Source organism: Thunnus thynnus, chromosome 6 (assembly GCF_963924715.1).
Source record: "Thunnus thynnus chromosome 6, fThuThy2.1, whole genome shotgun sequence".
NCBI lineage: Eukaryota > Metazoa > Chordata > Actinopteri > Scombriformes > Scombridae > Thunnus > Thunnus thynnus.
The window spans coordinates 9,275,413-9,296,277 of NC_089522.1; the positions used below are offsets into that span (position 1 = coordinate 9,275,413).

Consider the following 20,865-nt stretch of genomic DNA (forward strand, 5'->3'; position numbering starts at 1 on the left):
TGTCTGGACCAGATTTTATTACAGATGAAATTAACCTGCAGCTTAACGTGTGCACTTCACCAAAACATTCAACAAAGAGCATCTCACTCTCTCAATCCCAAAACTCATCTTCCTTTCTGACTGTTCAAGCTCTTTTCAACGTCGTCTCAGATTGGCTCATGCAGCCAATTTTCTTATATATATAAAAAAAACAACAACAAAAAAAACCCCAAAAAACTTTTTTTTTTTTTTTACGTTTTCTGGGCTCTCTCTTCCACGTAGAGCTGCATCTGTTAAAGGCAAGAAACAACCAAATATCAATAACGGCAAATTTAAACATGACATTAATGACAATTAAACAAAACATAAATCACATGAATCAGTCAACATAGTGTATCCCAGAGTGTTAATCTGATCAGTGGGACTTGGTGTATTTCATTTGATTGCTGTCCTTCTACTCACTTTTACTATATCAGATGTCATGGTCTTCAGTGGAATGAGTCTAGGCTCCTGCATGTGGACCTCCTGTTCATCAGCAACTATCCACGGGAAATCCTGAAGAGGCAAATTCACAAATGTGACACAAAAGGCACAACTACAGCAGTTATGTGTGAGAACGGCGCCCTCTGGTGGGTACTTTTATTCATTAGTTTTATTCTCAGTAACCTGCACAGTTAAGGCAAGCAAAGAGTGAGGACCACAGCTGCCCAGAAAGTTACTATGGCTGCAGTTTTGTGTTGTGTGCATGCAGCTAATTGTGCGTATCGTGTTCATTATCGTTTTAGTGTACGATTTGTAGTTTATGAGCTAAGTAACCAGTTTATTTAGATAACAACGGTCTTGATCATTAAGGTAATTGTGTTGAGTATTTTCCTCGTTTATGATGCATCTTAATTGTCATTCCCACATTTGATGTTGCAGATTGTTATTAGCTAAACTTTGTCAGGAGGCTGATGTGTACCTTACTGTGTTTGAGATATTAAGTAGGGATGCATGATATTGGATTTTTTTGCTGATATGCCGATATTTCCAACTCATTGTGGCCGATTGCCAATGCCGATATATACACATATTTTTTTCCAGCTGGCTGAGGAGACTATTACACATGCACTCATAGATTGTACTAAGTATGATCAAGAAAGACAATATATGAAGGAAGAATTTAGGAAGACTGGACTTCAGGAGCTCAGCATTAAAACTTTAATGAACTTGCCAAGTGAGTGGAGCAGTGGAGTTTTCTTTGAGTTTATTAGACAGACAGGATTAATGTGTAGGATTAATCTTTGGTCCACACTCCGGAGCAGAAGCTGGCGGTAATACACCTAATACACTGGTTGCCAACCGCCATTATTAACCAAAAAGAAGATTTTTTTTTTTCCAAACAGAGTGGTACATCCTGTCAGCCAAAGTGTTTCCTATCTGTGCAGCCGAACATAGCACAGTTATGCGGCGGAGGAGAAGGCAACAAATCGTCCTCTCATAAATGGCAGAAAGTGTTCATTTTGGCTGATGCCGATATTTCATTTTAGAGCTTATATCGGCCGATACCGATGACGTGCCGATAATACCGTGCATCCCTAATATTAAGATATAGTTTATCTCACACGGTGGTTTAAGGTTACTGTGGTGGAGAGAAATAACCCCCATTTGCCTGCAATTAATGTCACCCACAAGGTGTGCTTAGTGTGACAGTAAATAATAATACAATTGTAAATTTATTCTTATGTTTCTGTTCCTTTAGAACCATATATCACAGGATTGTATGCCTATTGGTAGTCAATAAATCCATCAGACCAGAATTCATTGAAGTCTCTTCTCTGACCGGATGCCTGTAGTGATTCACCTGTTCTGACTCAGATAGTGTGTTTACATGCTTTTAGAGTTGATTACAGTCCCACCAAGAAATAAACTGGCTCCTCTTAGTATCACCACATGTGTTAATGTGTGGGTCTGCAGAGTTTTAAAACCTCACCTTGATAACTTGAACCTTCTCCATGTTGCGTGTAGCAGCATCTCTGGTATGTACTAGTACTGTAAATGAACACCCTGTGACAGAAAAAACAGCAGGTCACATAAATGATTCATGTAAACTCCCACCTGAATATCTTAAAGGTGCCATACCATCTCCCTCACAACAAAGTTGTTGTCATGAAAGGCTTAATTCTCCTCTAATACTTTATATTCAGTGCTTCTACCAGCAGGACTTTCAGCACAGATAGTGTAAAGAAGTTGCCTACAGAGACTTGTTTAAGACCCAGAAGACTTTTATACCCTGGACATAGCCTCACAGGTGCTCTAACTGATTCATAAACTCCATGTACTCCTCAAATAATCATCAGTGACATTACCTGGTGGGTTATTATTTAAAACAGCATCACACACACTGATCTTCAGGATGAACGCCCTCAGCAGCTGCTCCACATGTGACAGTAATGTGTCTGAGCTGTGACAAGAAACCACAGGCAGTTAGTGACAACAAGCACCCTGATAATGTATCACAAAATAAGTGTGTTGTTTACACTCATTACTGATAAAAAAAAGAAGAAGGGGGAAACCTGATGGAAAGCAGTGGTGGTTGGGAAATCTCAAACACAAATCTCTCTACTGGATGATGCTCCTTGTCCATGATGACCACGACCACCTTCTCTGCATCATTCTGGGAAGAACATAGAAAACTTCAGCAGTGTTTAAAAGTAGACGAGAGGTGATGCATGTTCGTCCTCAATTAACCTGTCAGCATCAAGTCATGTCTTACCTTCTCAATTAGCGGCTTTACACAATGAAGTGTATCTTGGATGTACTGATTCAGCTCCGGGTGACATGACATCTAGAAAATAAACACACCAAAGACAGACGCCCACTTAGTTGTAGAGATACAAATAGGTAAGACGCTTCTTAAATCTGTTAGAATAGAAATACAACATATATCCATCTGTACCTGCACTGGTACATTATACTTCTTTCTCTTCTGGAATATTCCTGAGGGATAAACTTCACGGACATACAGGATGAGATGAATGGCAACCTCCAGGAACTCGCACAGGATGTCAGCAACCACTGGAAAAGAGGAATAAACTAGATAATAAGATCTCCCATACGTTCTCTTTATTCTCATCTTGAGTGAATGTTGCAGCAAACTTCATCCAATTAACCAGGAATTCAGTGATGCTTTAAATGTCATGACAAGCAACACAAAGTGCCAACATGTAAGGCAGACATATAAAATAAACCACTGATGTGTATTATGTTGGGCCGAACTGACCAGCGTATTCTCATGAATCAGAAAATGACTTGCATCACATTTATGTTGATAAGTTATCTGCTTATGGGAGGATCAAATTAAACTGGTGAATATATCAACTGGGTTTTGTCAACGTTTTACAAATCAGAGGCTGGGGACCTGGTGTTTCGGTTTCAGTAGTGACTGTGTTAACTGGAGACTTTCATCTGAATGTGTCATGGTTACTCGTAGAGACGGCAGCTGGTTCCTAAAAGCCTCATCAATTTTACTTTAATCAGTACATACTCATCTTTGTTTATTATCTACGCTAACCATTGATGTAAGTTAAACTGTGACACATTCACCTCTCATAACGTTTCTTATAACGTGGGAAACAAAACGTAGCCTGTAAGTTGACAGTGCAGCTATAGTCTGTTTTGGGATTTTTGTACCGTTATCCTCAATCAGAAAGTGGCCCATATTCAACCACTTAACCTGCTCTGTCATTGTGTACACGCTATAAGTACAGTTTGTGGTTAAATATTGTGTAAACTGTGTGGTCACCGGTTGGTCCAGCCTACCATCTGTTTAACTTGTGACCATCAGTGATACTGCAACAAAATTCAGTGTTTCATCTCAAGTGAGTGATTTAAAAAAGGAAAGATAAGTGAAGAAATGTGAATGTTTCTTGTTGGCAACACAACTTAATATATATAATGCAAGACAAAAAGGTCCAGACAAATATATACTTTGTTAACATTTAACTGAAGATAATTTAAGACTTTTAGGAGGACACCTACATGCTCTAAATCAGGATCAGGCAGTAATCATCAAGATATATGAGCTGTTATAAGCGGCAGACAAGTTAGCAAAGGAGGCAGTCAGGAGAGAATATGAGGATATTAATATTAAACTTTCAAACTCAGAGGGGGAAAGCATAGTCTGGAGGAAAATAATCAAACAATGGCAACAGCATTGGGATAGTGCAATAAAAGGAAGACACTTATATGAAATACAAAATAAAGTAGGAGTGGTAAGAAATAGTGGAATCAACAGGAAAGAGCAAGTAATTATAAATAGATGAAGAATTGGTCAGAGCAACCTGAATAGAGCACTTTTTATCACAGGAAAACACCCAACTGGCCATTGTAGTCAGTGTGAGGAAAAAAAGACAGTGGAGCACGTCCTGCTTTCATGCAGGAAATATGAAGTGGAAAGAAGGGCAATGCTGACAGGTCTACAGAGGCCAGAACGAGTGGAGGCCAGGGTTAAAGATCAGCTTTGGTGTGAGGACACTGATATTTAATTTGGACTAATTACAGGACTGTAACAGATTTGGACAACAGTGGATGATTAAATCCAGAGGGAGGCAGTAATGCAACTTAAATGATGCAAAATCCAAAGAAGAAGAAGACGAAAAAGAAGAAGAAGCTACATGTTTTGTTCGTCTTTTAAACAACTCCCGACACCACGACAACCGCGACACATTCGGCTGAAAGTCACCAATTAACACGGTCACTGGTTCAACCGAAACACCAGCGTAAGGGAGGATGTTTAACCGTTTGGTGCCATTGTGTTTGGTTTGGTTGCCTTACCTTGTCCAAAATTGAGGTCTTGCCTTGTTAGAGTTGTCATATTTTCTCTCCCAACAACTGTCACCAGAAATAAAGGTGTAATTTTCACTCTAGGTAGCTAACGTTGGCAAAGCAGCAGTCTGTCAAGCCGTCATAATCTTCGAGGCTGTTGTCTGTTGGACATCCTTTGCTGTCTGGCTTGACGAAAGTAAAAATGGCAGTTTTAAAAAGACTTACAGAAGAAGAGTAAACATTCAGAGACGGAGTTTAAAACGACCCGAGGATTAAATCCATCTCACTACCCGAAGCGCGGCTTTTCCTCAGCGTTACCAAAGCTATTCAAAGCTTTGCCGCGCACCATATTGACGTAACACTCGTTGTTTACAAGCTGCTAGCCGTCCATTTGTGATGACGTTTCATACTCTCATACTGTTGAGACATTATTCTATGTTACAAAAAACCAAAACATTATTCTATGTTCACATTAAAATTCTTGGACTTATTTTCTGTTATAGACGTGTACAGGTTTTTGTTGCATTTACTGAAGTTGAAATGATTTTTTTATTTACATGTGTCCCATTTAGAGATTAAAAATGACAAAGCAGCATTTCCTGTAAATTGCCATTTTTCCAAACTTTTAGAACATTTCTTTTCTTTTATCTATTTCTTTGCTCCTCTTTTACACTTTCATACAGAAAAATGAACACACCTGGAGTGACACCCCAACTCATCCCTGTGTGATGTCATATGGGTCAGATGCATCCTGATAACATACTGGCATTGATGCTGCGCAGAGCTCCACAGCCCTGATTCACTCACTATTCTCTCCCATGTGGATGCCAGGTGCATGAAAATGATGAAAATTTAAAACAACAACAACAACAACAAAAACAAACATTAACATAGCCAATTATTGATGGATGATTGATTTATGTACCACAGCCTATATGCTTTTTCACATGTTAAGCTTTTTGGTTATTGTACAAGTGATACTGACTATAGATTGACTGACATGAATGTTGTAACTTTTTTATATTTGTCGTATTTGCCCCACTTTCACTACTGGTGCTCAGTAGCTGACACTAAACAACAGACATTCAGTGGACAGTCACACACGTTACTGTTATTACGGCTCTACACCAGGACACTGAGATTGAAATGAAACAGCGAGGTTATTGCATGAACAGTGAAAGAATCCTGGCACATTTTTTACAGTCCCCCAGTTTTAGCAGAGTGCAACAGGACAATGATTCTAGACAAAAAGACAAGGCAACCAAGGAGTTGTACAAGACAGACAGAGGAATGCTGTTGAGTGGCCAAGCAACTCATTGAACCTCAATCTAACTGAAACTTGTTGAAGATCAGCAAAAAGGAAAACCTCAAAACAAGGCTGATTTTGGTCTGAATGCAACTAAGGCCTGCCGTTGATTCAGTACAGCAGGGAGGATACAAAGTGTGTGCTGATGACTGTGGGTTTGAGACTGCACTGTAAAAAAAAAAAATCATAAAAAGTCTAGCAGCAAAAGTTGCCAAACACTTACCGTCAAATAACAGTAAAAAACCTTTAGTTATTCTACAGAGATTTATTTTAAAAATAAAGATATTTACTTTGGACATTGTCTACATTTTACAGTCCAACCATTATAAAATAAAAAGAATTATAAAACATTGCTAGAATGTTAAACAAATGTATAAATCTGCACAAAAAATGAAATAGATTGCAGAACTACCTTAAAATTACCTAATTTAAATGAAGACTCTTGTTTTCATACTGTAATCTTAGACATAGACATTATTTGACAGTAATTACAAGCAACTCTCCAATATATTTACAGGCTTTTCCCATAAATGTATGAGGTTTACTTTATATAAACATTATTTGATAGTATTTAAAAGCAACTATCCAATATATGTTCAGGCTTTTCCCATAAATGTATAGGGTTTACTTTATATAAACAGTATGTGACAATAATTGCAAACAACTCCCCAATATATCTACAGACATTTCACATTAATATATGGAGTTCTGAATGTACAAAAACTAGAAGGTCTATGTAAAAGTACCTTTATATCAACTTTGACACTGAATAAATATATACATTTTTCTACTGACATTTTACAATATTGTGCAATCTATTCAATACAGATCCCCATTTGAGATGTATGAGATTTCAAGATGTTTAATAACCAGAACATATCATAAAATTACCTTTTACTGATTGCTTTACAAAGTAATTCTGTAGACATCGACCAATGTCAAATTTGAGTCTTACGTCTCTGGTTTGTGGCTTTGTGAGGAAGTAGTTCATGTTCACAAATATCAGAAGTGAGAGTAAGTTACACATGTGCAAGTCACAAGCAAGTGTCAAGTCTTAACCTTAAAGGCTCAAGCAAGTCTTAAGTCACTGTGACTTAGACTCAAGTAAGCCAAGTCAAGTCAATGCTAAACGTCAAGCAAGAAAAGTCAATTAAGTCACAAGTCAGTCACCATGAAAGAAGCACTTAAAACACGAGAGAAAAGGGTACAATGGCAAGCCATGTCATGAGAGAACTGCACATGTTAGTTAGTCTCTACAACTAGGGATGTGCATTACTGTTAATTTACACTTTTCACAAGTGGCATACTTACAGAGTTTTACCACAAAGGGCAAAATGTACAACTCAACACACAATTGTGTAACCGACTACTAACAGTGAGGACTACAGTGAGTTTCAATTAACAACAACTACTGAATACGCTTTAAAGTAAAATCACTTGCATATAAGTCTACAGTCTATTGGCAGAAACAGCAGCAGAAGAACAACAAAATAGTCTTTAAAGTCAAATCACTTGCATGTAAGTGTATCTGAGAGAGCCTATTTGTAGATTAAGATTTTGTAGAAAACTAATTGTTAAAAAGGCAAGATTCTGTGTTCCATACACCGCACAACCCCAGAATTTGCCATTCTAGACCTATGTAAAGACATTTTTCTAAGTACAAAATGAAAAAGATACTGTTTTTAAGAGCAATTTCCTGTGCACATTTTTCTGGACTTTGTCAGCAGAGGGAATGATAACAATATCCTGATCTGAGTTCAGTTCTGTTGCTCCATATTCTGCTCCAATAAGGAGAATAAAATGGAATTTGAAATGAAATAGATCAAATTAACTTTTAAGGCATTGACATAAAATTATACAATAGTAGGTGGTACAGGTCAGTACCACAGTATAATAATGTGTGTCTTTATATAGTAGATCAGCTGTTTAAAGAATGTTTGTTTAGTCTGGCCTACTAAATTTGGTTGAACGCGTGGTAATAATTTACTAACTTAATTTTTGAAAAGACACCATATCAAAAAGGAAATGGTGTCCTTTATATATTTTTCCTAGGATGTCGAAGTCATGTCCCGCCCTACTCTGCCTCTGATTGGCCAGTACTCGTTACCTTCGTTGGTTGGGTTGGTTAGATTTAGACATGAGAAGTGTGATTGGTTAGTATGAGGGTAAGAATATCAGGGTCAGCCAATCAGAGGCAGAGTAGAGTGGGCACAAAGGCGAAGGCAAGGTAAGGCAAAGTACGATTTAAAAACGATATAACCGTCTCTGTCAGGTTTATCAATCATGATAAATGATCTGAAGTCTGTAGTTTTTTTTAACGTTTAGAGTCATCAATGTTTTATCAAACTCAGTAGCAGCATTTCCTTGATACAATTGGTCTGAAATTTACAAGGTTTTCTTGATATCTCTCAATATTTCTGAGGGCGAACTTTTCGTTGTTCATGTGTTTTTGATGCACTCAAATAAAGTATTTTCTGGTAAAAAACCATTTGATTCATAAATCTCCAGAAATAAAGTTACAGTATGGTGGTGGTGTCTTAGTTACCTGCCAAGATATGTATCCCCTCCTTTCTCTGACCAGGTGAGTCTTTGAATGAAATTCACACTGTAGAGTCAAAACGCTAAATTTCAGACCAATCCTATCAGAAATGCTACTACTGAGTCTAATGAAACACTGATGACTCTAAACGTTCCTACTCTAAACCTTAAGATCATTTATCATGACAAAGAAGATTATATCGTTTTTAAATAGTACTTTGCCTTAAAAATCATTACAACGTCTGCAGTTTTTCACTTTTGCTGTGCGCGCTCCCGCGAGGTGCATGCGCTTGTCGGCGGGCAGACAGAAGTCTGCATAACACCAGTCAGCAGGGATCATCAGTCATGAGCTGAACGGTGATCAGGACTCGGCTGAAGATGTTCTTCTAACCATGATGTGACTTTGACTAAAGGTAGGTCAGGTTGTCTAATTTAACAGTATTGTTCTTGCACGATTTAATGCAAATGATACATTATTGTTCTTGCACGATTTAATGCAAATGATACACGATTATAATCTGCGTGTGCAACGGGGTTTACACGGAATGTTTTTTGAAGCTGCACTGGACACGCTAAACACAAACGGAGGCAAAGTCAAATGAAGAGTTGTGCAAAATGCTCGAACTCTATCATGTGATGTTAGTTAAATCCTCAACAAAGTAGGCTTGGAAAAAAATACAATACACTAAATGTGTTAAAAAGCCATTCTCTTTTAGTGTAGCAGGATTGTTATCATATTAGAGCTTAATTTGATGTAAACATACAGCTTAGTTAGTTATATATGTGTCCTTGGCTTGTCAGACCACTCTGCTGGTTTTACAGCAGCTGTAAAGCTTCATCTCAGGTTATCTCTGAACAGGTCAAAACCACAATGCTCTTGTTTGCAGGTTTTGAAATCCTACAAGTCATGTCTTTTTGGGAATTCCTAGCTGGGAGCATCTCGGGTAACAACAACAACAACAACAACAACAACAACAAAAACAGTTTAATTTGTGACAACAGATAATTTATTTGTATACATGTGGAGGAATAACTTGTTTATTATTTCAGGTGCTGTGGGTTTGGCTGTTGGACATCCATTGGACACTGTGAAGGTTGCAAGACACACTGAATGCCATTAAAATGACAAAAGGTATAAAACTCACTTTTTCTGACACCTTGTGTTTTATTTGTAGGTGCGTCTGCAGGCTCAGAGTGTGTATAAAGGGATATTTCACTGTGTGGCTAAAACATACGCTCATGAAGGGGTAGGTGTCACATGCTCTTTAATTACACCAGAAGCTTCCCCAGCAAACAGTAAGAACTAATGTGTACTTATTTATCTGTTTATTATTCCTTTATCATATCAGCTCCATGGATTCTTCAAGGGCATGGCGTTCCCGATGCTAACCACAGGCCTCGTCAGCTCCGTTGTGTTTGGCTCTTACAGTAATGCTTTAGATTACCTAACTCAGTCTCAGCGCAGTGACCGCAGCCAAGGCAAACCGGCCTCGGCTGCACACGTCTTCACTGCCGGCTGCTTCTCGGGCCTGGTGCAGGTAAGAACACTTGACGATCACTGGCTGGTTTCATCCGAGGTAGCTCTCAGAGCCGTAGGTGCAGATATAAAACTGAGCATGTTCCTCACCTACTAAAGGAAAGGTGAAGAGAAGAGGAGCTCCAAGGAGAATTTAGATGTTTAAAAAAAGGATCAAAATGTAAAGTGATGTTGACCTCTAGAGGTCACGATGTTCATTAGACCACACAAAACAAACATTTTAGTTAGAATACTGTAAAGAATCTAAGGTTTGACTTGATCCAGGTGCTGGAGGAAAGGTTCATGAAAATCAAGTAATCTTCATAATCATCATCATCTTAAGAACTTATCAAATTTCATGACAGTCAGTATTCAGAAAGTAATGAAGAACATGTCAGCCAGTGCAGTGAGGCTCATTGGTTTGATTTCAGTAGTCCTGTGACAACAATTGAGTTCTATGCCACAGAGGATTATATAGATATTAGATATAATAATATTTGTAAATCGGATCAATTCATGATTGGTCTGTCTTGTGGTGCTTTTTAATAGTAAGAAACACCATCATTATCCTTTAAGGTGATTTATTTTTAAAAGCTTATTGTCAAAAAAAAAATACTGACTACAATTAAAGGTTAAACACTAAAACTAAATCAGGCATAATTTGAGTGAACTGACCCATTAAAATTGTCTGCTCTCAGGTTTTTGTTTGTGCACCCATTGACCTGGTGAAGGTGCGTCTGCAGGGTCAAACCACTGCTACCCGATACCGCGGACCTGTTCACTGTGTTGCTGTCATCCTAAAGGAGGAGGGACCCAGGGGCCTCTTCAGAGGAGGGCTGGCCCTCGCACTGAGGGACATCCCCTGCTATGGACTCTACTTTTTGCCTTACGAGATCACTCGTAAAGCTCTGACCGAGAGTGGCAAGCAGCCAGGTCAGTTGACCGTGACTGTGAACAGGGTAGTTTGTCAAATATGAAGGGTCATTGATAAAAACAACTCAACTCTTTAAATCAAAATGAGGAGATAATATGTTGTAAGTTTTGATGTTTCAGATTTCATTTAATCTGCAGTAATTTTGCTGTACATGCATAATTTACAAGATTATATTGATCTCTACACTTTTCTGTCCTCAGGTACATTCGCAATATTGATGGCAGGTGGTGTTGCGGGCGTGGTCACCTGGGCCTTCGCCACGCCCATGGATGTCATGAAAGCCCGGCTCCAGATGTCAGGGGCCGGGGGCCGGGAGTACAGCGGGGTCCTCCACTGCATGAGAGTGAGCGTCAGAGAGGAAGGAGTGAGGGTCTTTTTCAAAGGCCTCCTACTGAACAGCGTGAGAGCTTTTCCCGTCAATGCTGTCACCTTCCTCGCCTATGAGAGTCTGATGAAGATTTTCTTTCCGCCGGCAAGATGACCTCACTCTTGATGGTGTACAGATACACTCCTTCCCTGCTAAAAGAAAGATCTTCCAGTGATATGTAGATGTAGGTCAGACATTCTCAGGGTTACTAAACGTTATCAGTTGAAACTGTCTGGTTTAAACACTTTAATGATTAATACTGAGATACTGGTTTTGAACTCTTTTAAATCTGTGGAATAGGTCAGCTCTCATCCAGATAGTGTCAGAAACCTGAACACACTAACTGAACCATTAAATCTACAAAGTTCGGCTCCAGCTGAGTCTCCTGTGACTTGAACAGTATTCTGTGATGGAGGATGTTAAGCTGCTCATGTGTGCTGGGACTCAAATTCATTTTACTTGACTATGTGAATGTAAATGTTTGACAACAGCACTGAATTCTTAATGTTTTTCACTACACTCTTTTCTATTGTTAAAGCATGTTATTCCTATGAACTGGACACAAACAGTGATGGGTTTCCTAATAAACAAACAATACAAAGAATGTGGTTGATTTCATTCTGGTGACTGGTCCAGTGAGTGATTGTAGTGTTTTTTTCCTGCATGCAAAAATTTGTCAAAGATCAGAAAGTCTCTTCATGTTTTGGCTCAACTCATTGTTCATTCAGTCTTTGTGTCAGTCTGCTTCTATTCTGCACACAGGGAGCATATTACATGTGTTTGGTGTTCCTCCTGGACGAGGGATCCCTCTGCTGTTGCTCTAACTGAGGTAGGTTAGAGACAGCTCATGTTGTTGATGTGAAAGTTTCAAGTGTTCATTCGGTGTCCGTTCCAGGATCCTTGTTGTTTACACCACTTCAGTTTTCCTCTTCAAACAGGGGTCCTGTCTTCAGGTTGCACCAGCATAGAAGGTGTTGAATGTTTTGTGTTAAGTATTGACTCTGGGACAAGTTGTCCCTGGTGAGTTTGCAGTGTTTGTCTTGGTCTTAAGTCAGGATGAGATTGTCAGCGTCAATTCTTTGTACCCAGTCCCTGACCCTGAGTGACCCTCAAGACACGGTGCACCTTTTTCTCTCTCAACCTTTTTGCTAATAATTGCACTCTGTGTAGGAGGGCTTATATATTATGTTACAGGTGGTGGCAAGTTAAAACCTAGCAAGTGGACCTTGAGTCAAAGCTACTGTAATCAACATTTTTTAAATTGAGAATAAATCAAATCACTAATGTGAAAGGGGTCACTCGTAGTAATGAATCCAGAGAAAACTCTGCAATTCCCCTCAGCTCTAGAGCTTTTTATTGCCTTTCAGCTTAATGTTTTGGTTGTCAGGTTGATTTTAGTTCACTGTCCCTGCTCTCATCAACGTTGTTTCTGGCCGCAGTCAGCAGCTCTCTTCAGAGAAAAAGCTCTGATAAACTGTGGACATGGTACAACCTGCCCTGCACCAAACAGCAGACAAAGCTAACGACGATGGTGAACATTGTTAAGCATTTAGCAGCTAGTAAATGGAGTTAATGGAGACTAAACAGAATTTTGAACATACATTGGTTTGGTGGACACAAATATGACTCCAAATAAATACTAATATTACTTTATGTGTGCCTCCTGTGTAAATAAGCTAACTGCTGAACCCAAGTGGCCCAAAAAAATACTAATTCTCAAAATACTATTTTGAGAATTAAGGTAAAAAATATGATCAACCTCAACAGTGAAATTGTAGGATAAACAGCACATATGGCATTAGATAAGTAAGTTATCACCAATACCTTATTACAATCAGGATACTACTGTGAATGTAAACCAACAATGAAACATGAGATCACTGTTAATACTGGCTGACTGCTCTTGCAAATTATGCTACACAATGTGCTGAAAAGAAAATACTTTAATTTTCTGTACAACCACTGAACATCATTACATCCTCATGATTTACATCATTGAATATTTTTACATCTCTGATTTGCACATTATCAAATATAACAGTTCATAACTGCTCTCTGCTAGCTTAACATTTTCCATTACTGAACCTTTAACGATGAAAATACACAGAAAAACAACATTTTTAGCTTGAAGCAGCATTTGAAAGACTTAATATGGAAGATTAGTGTAAAAAGACACATATTTGTAAGACATCAGTTTTCAAATGTCGCCATGTGGTTTTCCTAAGCACTTGACAGAAAAAAAAATCAACAATAACAGAAAATAACCATGTTTTAAACATAAATAAATAAATTATGTTCAAGTCAGACGATCCCTCTGGTTTGGATGCAGAAAAGAAAAAACTGCTTCTTGAGGCACGAAACTGCAGCAAAAGTAAAGCATTACGAAATGCTAACAAACAAAAAAAACGAACCCAACCAATGATTAACATGGATTCGTCCTATCAGATGCCTGATGGACTTTGTCAAGTCATTGCCCTCAGAAAAACGAGAAGAAGCCACACCTTGGTGCACACATGAGAAGAGCAGGAGATGAGAAGCAGCAAGTTTGGAGCAGTATGAGCATAATAAGATTCAGACGTATGTCAGATTATTGGCACCATGCGGCTGTTTTGGCAAGATGTTAGTGTGGCACTGATGTGTTTCTATGGAAGAAAGACGTATGTGGAAGAAGATTCATATTCACCACAGAAGCTGTAATGACAATAAGGGACTAAACAGGAAGCACCGGAAACATAATTGAACCTGAATTTCAATTTGTGGTCCCAACTCTTATCATGAATGTGTTCATGAAGAGTCACTGTATGCTCTTTGTTTGAAAGTAGCAACAGGCACAGGATTGCTCACAGAGATGACACCATGTCACAGTGACATCACCAGGGACGTACGTTTGACATTACATCCTACTACTATACATGGATAGAGGGCCTGAACCTATTTTAATTCATGTGCCATGAGGCTATAGTTTAAAGGGAAGCTATAGTTTATTACAACTTTTATCTTTGTTGCTCTTTTGTTAATCCGTCTTTCCACAGGAAAACTGAGAGTATGCAACACAACTAGAGGTATATGAGAGGTCAAAGTTCAACTGGGAAGTTGGTTTGTCATTGATGTGATTTTCTTCCAAAAACCTAAACTAACCCCTGGTGTTTGTTTACAACCAGTTTGATTGTCTGAACAACAAAAACAGAGCCCAAAGTTGTAATAAACCATTTTCCTTTAAGATTATAAATGTGTAATAAACAGCAGGACAATCATTCATTTGGTCTCTAAGCCCCTTTTCCTGTTTGGGGTTGAAGCGTCAGTTTACAAAGACCAAAAAAAGAAGAGAGGTACAGTAAACCCTACATACACCCACAAAAACAGTCCATGGTAGAGGATTAGCATTCCTAGAATGCAGTATGTGGTTTTTCAAATGTTTCACACATTGTTAAAAAAAATGTGTCAAACGGCCAGTTTAAGCTTTGTCTGGACGAGCCTTCAAAAGGCCTCCCATCTCAGACATTGGTGCCCTATTCACATCTTATATTCAGATGCAGTTAAGATACATTTTACATTGTATGATACAGTGTTGGTTAAACCATCACACATTTTAAATGTTCAGCTTCAATGCTTTACAGATATACATAATAGCATACATTCAGCAGCTTGAAGTACCACAGATGAGATAAACTAGCACACTCTGGAATGCAAATGTAAGACAAAACGCTTACAGAAGTCACTTCCTTCAAAAAGCTGAAGGACACCCTGAGCTTCTCCTTTGTACTGACAGATATTAGATAAAGCAAAAGATCAAGGATGAATCAAGTTTAAGTAGCTAATCAGGTTAGACATACTGTGTATACTGTTCCACAGGACTAGTGACGGCTTGGTCAAACAGACACTGACCTTTACCAAGCCGGTCACCAAAGTTTACTTTCAAACATAAGACATGACGCTAAATGGAAACTGGAACAAAAACAGGAGTGGGTCCTCTATAACTGGATTGTGTACTCACTGAAAAACAAACAAATCACTCAACATCATTTAGAATACCTTGATCCCAATTCAGGCAGCATTTTAATCTTAAGTACTGAGTCCTCAGTGAGACTGAGAGGCTTGGAAGTCCTGGTCCTGCAATAGTGGTTTGTGGTTCTGCTCGGCAGCCATGTCCTGTAAAGTTCGCCTCTGGATCTGTCTGGCTTTGTTGTACAAGAAGACCCCGACAAACACGAGGGCGGTGCCGGTGGCGCTCAGGAGGGTGATCTGGTTACTGAAGACGATGATGCTCAGCCACACCGACAGGGCGTGTTTCACTGTACTGGCAACACTGAAGGAGAGATGAGGTCCGTTACTGTTGGCATTAACCTCAAATATTAAAAAAATTCATGGCCTCTGTAAGATCTGTAATGAAAAATATAGTTAAGCTTCAAGGCTCACTCCCATTTTTAACAGGTTACTGAGCTGCTTTCACACAGCAGCACGGCCCACATTAATGGTGCCATCTGAGGTCAGTTTATTAACGCACCCAGTTGCTCCTTTATGTGATGCACCTGCTCATTAACTCACAGCTCTTCCAAACAGCCAATTATGTGGCTGCAACTCAATATATACAGCATGCAGTCAGGGTCGAGAGGTTTAGTTACTGTTCTGTACATTAAAACGGGCCAGATGTGTACTCCAACTGACTATAAACACACTGGGACTGCTCTTACCAGATGTGGTGGCCCCAACATCTCACATAGCACATTGTCAATTAGCAAGTTTAGTGGGAATCAGACAGACTGGTTTAAGACCTGTTCCACTGCGATGTGTAGAGGGTTTATGGACATTGGTAGGAAGCACCAACTGCCGCACTACCTACACGCTAAACCCTTTTGTTTAAAAAGAAGGTGGACGTTTCTGACACACCTTTTTTTTGTTTTCTTTATTTAATTTATAGTCACAATATCAAATGTTTAAGATGTACTTAGTGGTAAAAATACAGTACCAGTCAAAAGTTTGGACACACTATCCCATTGTCTAAAATGAGAGAGTCTAAAGTTTTGGCTGGTACTATATATTAAAAGACATGCTGTTGTAAAAGCCATAATCAAACTGTTTCTCACTTATTGAGTAATTCTTTGAAAAACACAAAAAGTTTTTCCATCCATGTTTTTCTTTACTTCATTTTGGGTTTTTTTGGAGCAAATTTTTTGGCTGCATATTTTTCCAGCATACCTCCCTGCCAGCGTAATGCTACCTTGCACCTCATCTTATAGCAAACATTTAACCCGAACGTTCAAGGGGGGGTAATGCAGCAAAAAAGACCACGTCTGGGTACCTTTCCTGTCAACTAAAAGATGAGGCTGCAGTGGGCACATGATCATCACAGCAAATGAATCAGTTTCTGCTGAAACATGCTGATTGTTTGTTATGATTGTCAGAATTTGGCATAGGCAGGATGGATCCATGGTAGTGATTTAATGGCGTGGGTGCTGGTTTCGAGGCACTCATTAGGCTAATATAAGTTGAGCATTATATAAATGCCACAGCATACATAAGCAATGTTGCTGTCCAGGTGCAAGCACAAATGATTTCAAGGTGGCTGCAGACAGCGATGACAGTGATTTTAATTCAGTCCAATAGCCTGGACAAACAGCAGCATGTTGGACCTTTGAGATTTGGAGATTTGGAGCATGAACGTATGGCTGTAAAATCTGCAGATGCAGCATGCTGCGCTCTAGTATACATGGACAATTTCCAGCATTTTGCTGAACCTTGTCAAGAAATCTGCTGTACTGGAGGTAAAAGGGAGTGTTGTCAGCATAAGCAGGTGTACCTAATAAAGTGACCACAGTGTTTACTTAGCCTTCAACATTAATCTTATCAGCTGGTAAAAAGTTTGGTCACAAGTAGGGAATGATAACACATTGTTAACAGTGTCTGGACAGATAATAATGTTTGGGGTTTTTTTTGGCCGACTTCCTACCTGAAAGTAACGGGAGAAATCCTTCCCATGAGAGCATAGGCAGTGACACTCTGCAGGTGGAACAGGACGCCATCGAAAAGTAGCAACAGGATAATATCCTGACTGAAGATGAAGCTCCGTCCATTCTTCCCAATCACCGGTACGTCCTGGAAACATACCGGAGAGCGACAACGTACATCATTAACATCACAAACAGTACTTCAACCTGAACCTTCATTAATGAACTATCTAAAAATCTGTTTTACTGATTCCTGCTTTTTTCCTTCTGTAAGTTGTGTTTTTAACATCTGATAGAAATTCTTAGTGTAATTAAAGACAACAATAAGTGTAATAATAATAATAACGTGTTGACTTACCAAGAGGAACACCCAGGCAGGTATGAGCATGATGAGTGCTGCTGCACTGGTGTAAAACTGCAGTTCTGGAGGGCTGAAACAATTAAATTAGAATGTGTATAACAAACATTTAATAGCATGTCAGTATGTCATGTTACAGGTATATTGCAAATAGAAGGGTTCACGGCCTTTTACCTGAACTTGTATGTGTCTCCGCTCAACAGTTTTTTAGAGAATACGTTCTGTAAACTGAGATCAGAGATAACAGGTTAAGTACACACGTAACGCTGCAGTGGAATAGCTGTGTTCAGTGCTGCAGTACCAGTCCATGATGTTGGTGGAGAGAGCGGCGGAGAAGCCGAGCATGTTGAAACTGATCTCCGTGGCTGTGCAGAGGGCCAGGCCGGCCATAATGGGGAAGAGGGAGAGATTCACCCACAGCCCTGCAGGAGGGACAGCAAACAGCACGTACAACGAAATAAGACACTTCAACTATAACCGGGTATCACATGACCTGATGTCGCCATGGCTGTCGTACTGGTATGGCCACATTTCAAACATTAATGCCAAGACTCGCAGTGTTGTGAAGTGAAGTGAAACAATTCTTTCAGATTAGGAACATGGGTTGAAATAAACAGCTCTCTCATAGTACAGTTATCAAGTAAACATCAGATTTACATTAAAAGACACGCCTGATGTTGTTCTACATTTTTCTTATTGTCAACAAATCCCATGAAAAGAGTGTGTCCTCTACCTGTGTACTCCCCGAGGATCAGCCTGGACATGATGACAGTGAAGATGGGTGCTGAGCTCTTCACCGTCTCTGCAAACGACACCGCCACATTCTTCAGGCTCACCAAGCCCAAAACCACAGTGGTGAACCTGACCAATAGAGACAAAGATGATGTCAATACTGGATTTAAAGAAAAACAAGAAATCAGGGCTGGGTTTGCAATTTGGTTGCAACACAAAAACTGTCTTGGCTTGTAAATCCCTGAGTAATTACTCGCTGAGCTGTTGATACATGCGTGTATAAAGAAACATATGTGTTTAAGCATTATTATACATAAGTACGGTAATCCACCAGAGAGAACCCACCTCATGAGTCCAACAAACAGCATGATCATGATGAAGTTGGAGGGATACTCGGTCCTAGACTTGTGCTGGTAAAGGCAGCAGGGCACAAACATCTTTAGGCAGCCGATGATGGTGGTGGAGAGCATCTGAACAGCACCTGTGGACCACATGAAGACACACCTGCAGCATGAATGTCAAATCAACTCCTTGAGGTCCTTCAGCTTCTACTTTAACCTAATACTTACTTTTGCCCAGTTTTTTCCACAGCTGGACCCATAAAGCTAGAAGCTCTACAAGTGTATCACACAGGCACAGGAAATGGTTTCCATTTATTTCATTGAACTACAAACTAAAAAAAAAAAATCAACTTACAGACTTAAAAATGCTTTGGTTAGGAAATCCATCTTTAATTATTTATCTTTTCCTTCACAGTTACATTATTATCAGGATCAGTATAATGTTCAGAAATTGAATTAATGACTATTATGTTGTTGGAAAAGTCAGATCCAGAAGGAAGCGTGTGTGGTCATTGTGAAAAAGGTGACCTGAACGTGGATGTTTCTTGCATTAAAATGCTTGGCATCTGACAGGCAGTGTCCCTGAATGCACCAGCAGAGTTTTTTCAGAACCGTCTCAGGTCATAACTGCATAACCAGACGTACAAAAAAAGAGAAAGGAAAAAATAAAGAGACAGATTTCCTGTCTCAAGAAAATTGCATGTTTCTGCAAGTTGCTTTTCATGCCTGCAGGGTAAGAAGTCAATCTAAATACTTGCTTTATAAATGATATGGACCTTAAAAAGTTTGCTAATCACAAAAACATACAAACCACTAACATATCTTTTTTATACCATGTTTAGTCTATTTAATATTATTATTAGCATTAGCAGAAGTATATTATTCCCTCTCCTTACCCAGCATGCTGGGCTCCCCCTCCAGCAGTGACAGGATGTACTTGTTGAGGAACAGGGTGCAGAAGCTGAAGAAGTACCAGAGGCCCAGGTAGGTCAGGGATCGCCAGTTCCACACCCCGGACTCCGCCTCGATCACCGTGGTCTCTGTGACTGTGATCTTCAGCACCTGCTCCCCTGGCAGGCTCTCGCTGCGGGCCAGCACCACTCGCTCCTGGACGTTGCGGAACGGTGACAGGAAACGCCACAGCGAGTACCTGGCAGTCTGCCTGCCGCCCGTCATCACCCCTGTTGCCTGAGGGGCCCCAGGGGCCCAACAGGAGGGAAATTAAAGGGAGGTGAGGCGTCTTAATGAGAGTTTTGATGGTTAGTCCATCTTCTAATCGGTCAAGTGATTGATCAGTCTTGCAGTTGCTGGGCTGCTGGGAATGCTTCAAGTATTGATGTCCCGCCTGCAGCACCTGGAAAGCAGAAAAATATTATTAAATTATTATATATTGTTTACTACATCGCTGCTGCAAACTATTAACTTTTAATCTTAACTAACATCTGAAACACTCATCATTATCAGAGATTCTCCTGTGAAAGTCATACTGTCCGACTATGTATGTTAAAGAAAGAAGACTGAGAGATAAACAGGTGAATCAAATCTGAACATGAACCTGCAGGAACTTTCACATAAATCTGTGCTATCTGATGTCTCACGCTGCCCAAATACGCCGCGAGCTTCTCTCTTAACTGCCAACAACGTACATCACTTTTGAACTGAAAGCTTTAAAGTTTATCTTGCAAAGATCACAAGGCAGCCTCAGACTGTAACCTTACCGAGAAGATGGACTCTTACCCCGTAGTGAATCTGGACGTTGCAGTTGGCACCGAGAAACAAACACAGCTGTCCACCGAGACAACAGTGCGCGATATAAAAGGAGGAAGTTGCACGTTGACGTTTAGCTAGCTGCTGTTCGTTTATGAAAACATGGAAGATGAAAAACCAGCCGTGCTGTCAGCCATGATAGCTCACAACGTGCGAGAGAGTCAATAGAAACGACACCCACTGCACACACAGATTTACCTCTCTGTCTGTGTCTGTGCTGTCGGGACGTGGCTGCTAACGCTGTGAAGCTAACCCGCCCCGAGACAGCAACACAGT

General features: G+C 39.7%; 3 protein-coding genes across 4 annotated transcripts; 1 reads left to right on the forward strand and 2 right to left on the reverse strand.

Moving 5' to 3' along the window:
• On the reverse strand, nucleotides 1–5,149 carry mad2l2 (mitotic arrest deficient 2 like 2). Its single transcript, XM_067591594.1, has 8 exons — nucleotides 4,795–5,149; nucleotides 2,918–3,036; nucleotides 2,735–2,806; nucleotides 2,535–2,635; nucleotides 2,328–2,422; nucleotides 1,952–2,025; nucleotides 442–534; nucleotides 1–269 (listed from the first exon to the last, which is right to left on the reverse strand). The coding sequence occupies exons 1-8, from the start codon at nucleotides 4,832–4,834 to the stop codon at nucleotides 231–233; spliced, it is 633 nt and encodes a 210-aa protein (XP_067447695.1). The 5' UTR covers nucleotides 4,835–5,149; the 3' UTR covers nucleotides 1–230.
• Nucleotides 5,150–8,235: 3,086 nt separating this feature from the next.
• LOC137184171 (solute carrier family 25 member 45) lies at nucleotides 8,236–12,050 on the forward strand. The gene is made up of 8 exons (XM_067591595.1): nucleotides 8,236–8,318; nucleotides 8,878–9,042; nucleotides 9,517–9,573; nucleotides 9,680–9,723; nucleotides 9,805–9,876; nucleotides 9,979–10,167; nucleotides 10,844–11,078; nucleotides 11,280–12,050. Exons 3-8 carry the CDS (start codon nucleotides 9,537–9,539, stop codon nucleotides 11,558–11,560), a joined length of 858 nt encoding a protein of 285 aa, XP_067447696.1. The 5' UTR covers nucleotides 8,236–8,318; nucleotides 8,878–9,042; nucleotides 9,517–9,536; the 3' UTR covers nucleotides 11,561–12,050.
• Nucleotides 12,051–13,371: 1,321 nt separating this feature from the next.
• LOC137184172 (solute carrier family 35 member E2A-like) lies at nucleotides 13,372–20,865 on the reverse strand. 2 transcript variants are annotated; one of them, XM_067591596.1, is made up of 9 exons: nucleotides 20,560–20,865; nucleotides 19,719–20,176; nucleotides 18,827–18,962; nucleotides 18,483–18,610; nucleotides 18,051–18,171; nucleotides 17,924–17,977; nucleotides 17,750–17,822; nucleotides 17,394–17,539; nucleotides 13,372–15,752 (listed from the first exon to the last, which is right to left on the reverse strand). In XM_067591596.1, exons 2-9 carry the CDS (start codon nucleotides 19,996–19,998, stop codon nucleotides 15,524–15,526), a joined length of 1,167 nt encoding a protein of 388 aa, XP_067447697.1. In that variant the 5' UTR covers nucleotides 19,999–20,176; nucleotides 20,560–20,865; the 3' UTR covers nucleotides 13,372–15,523. The 2 variants fall into 2 exon arrangements, with proteins under 2 accessions (XP_067447697.1, XP_067447699.1); XM_067591598.1 differs by having other exon boundaries at nucleotides 20,541–20,865.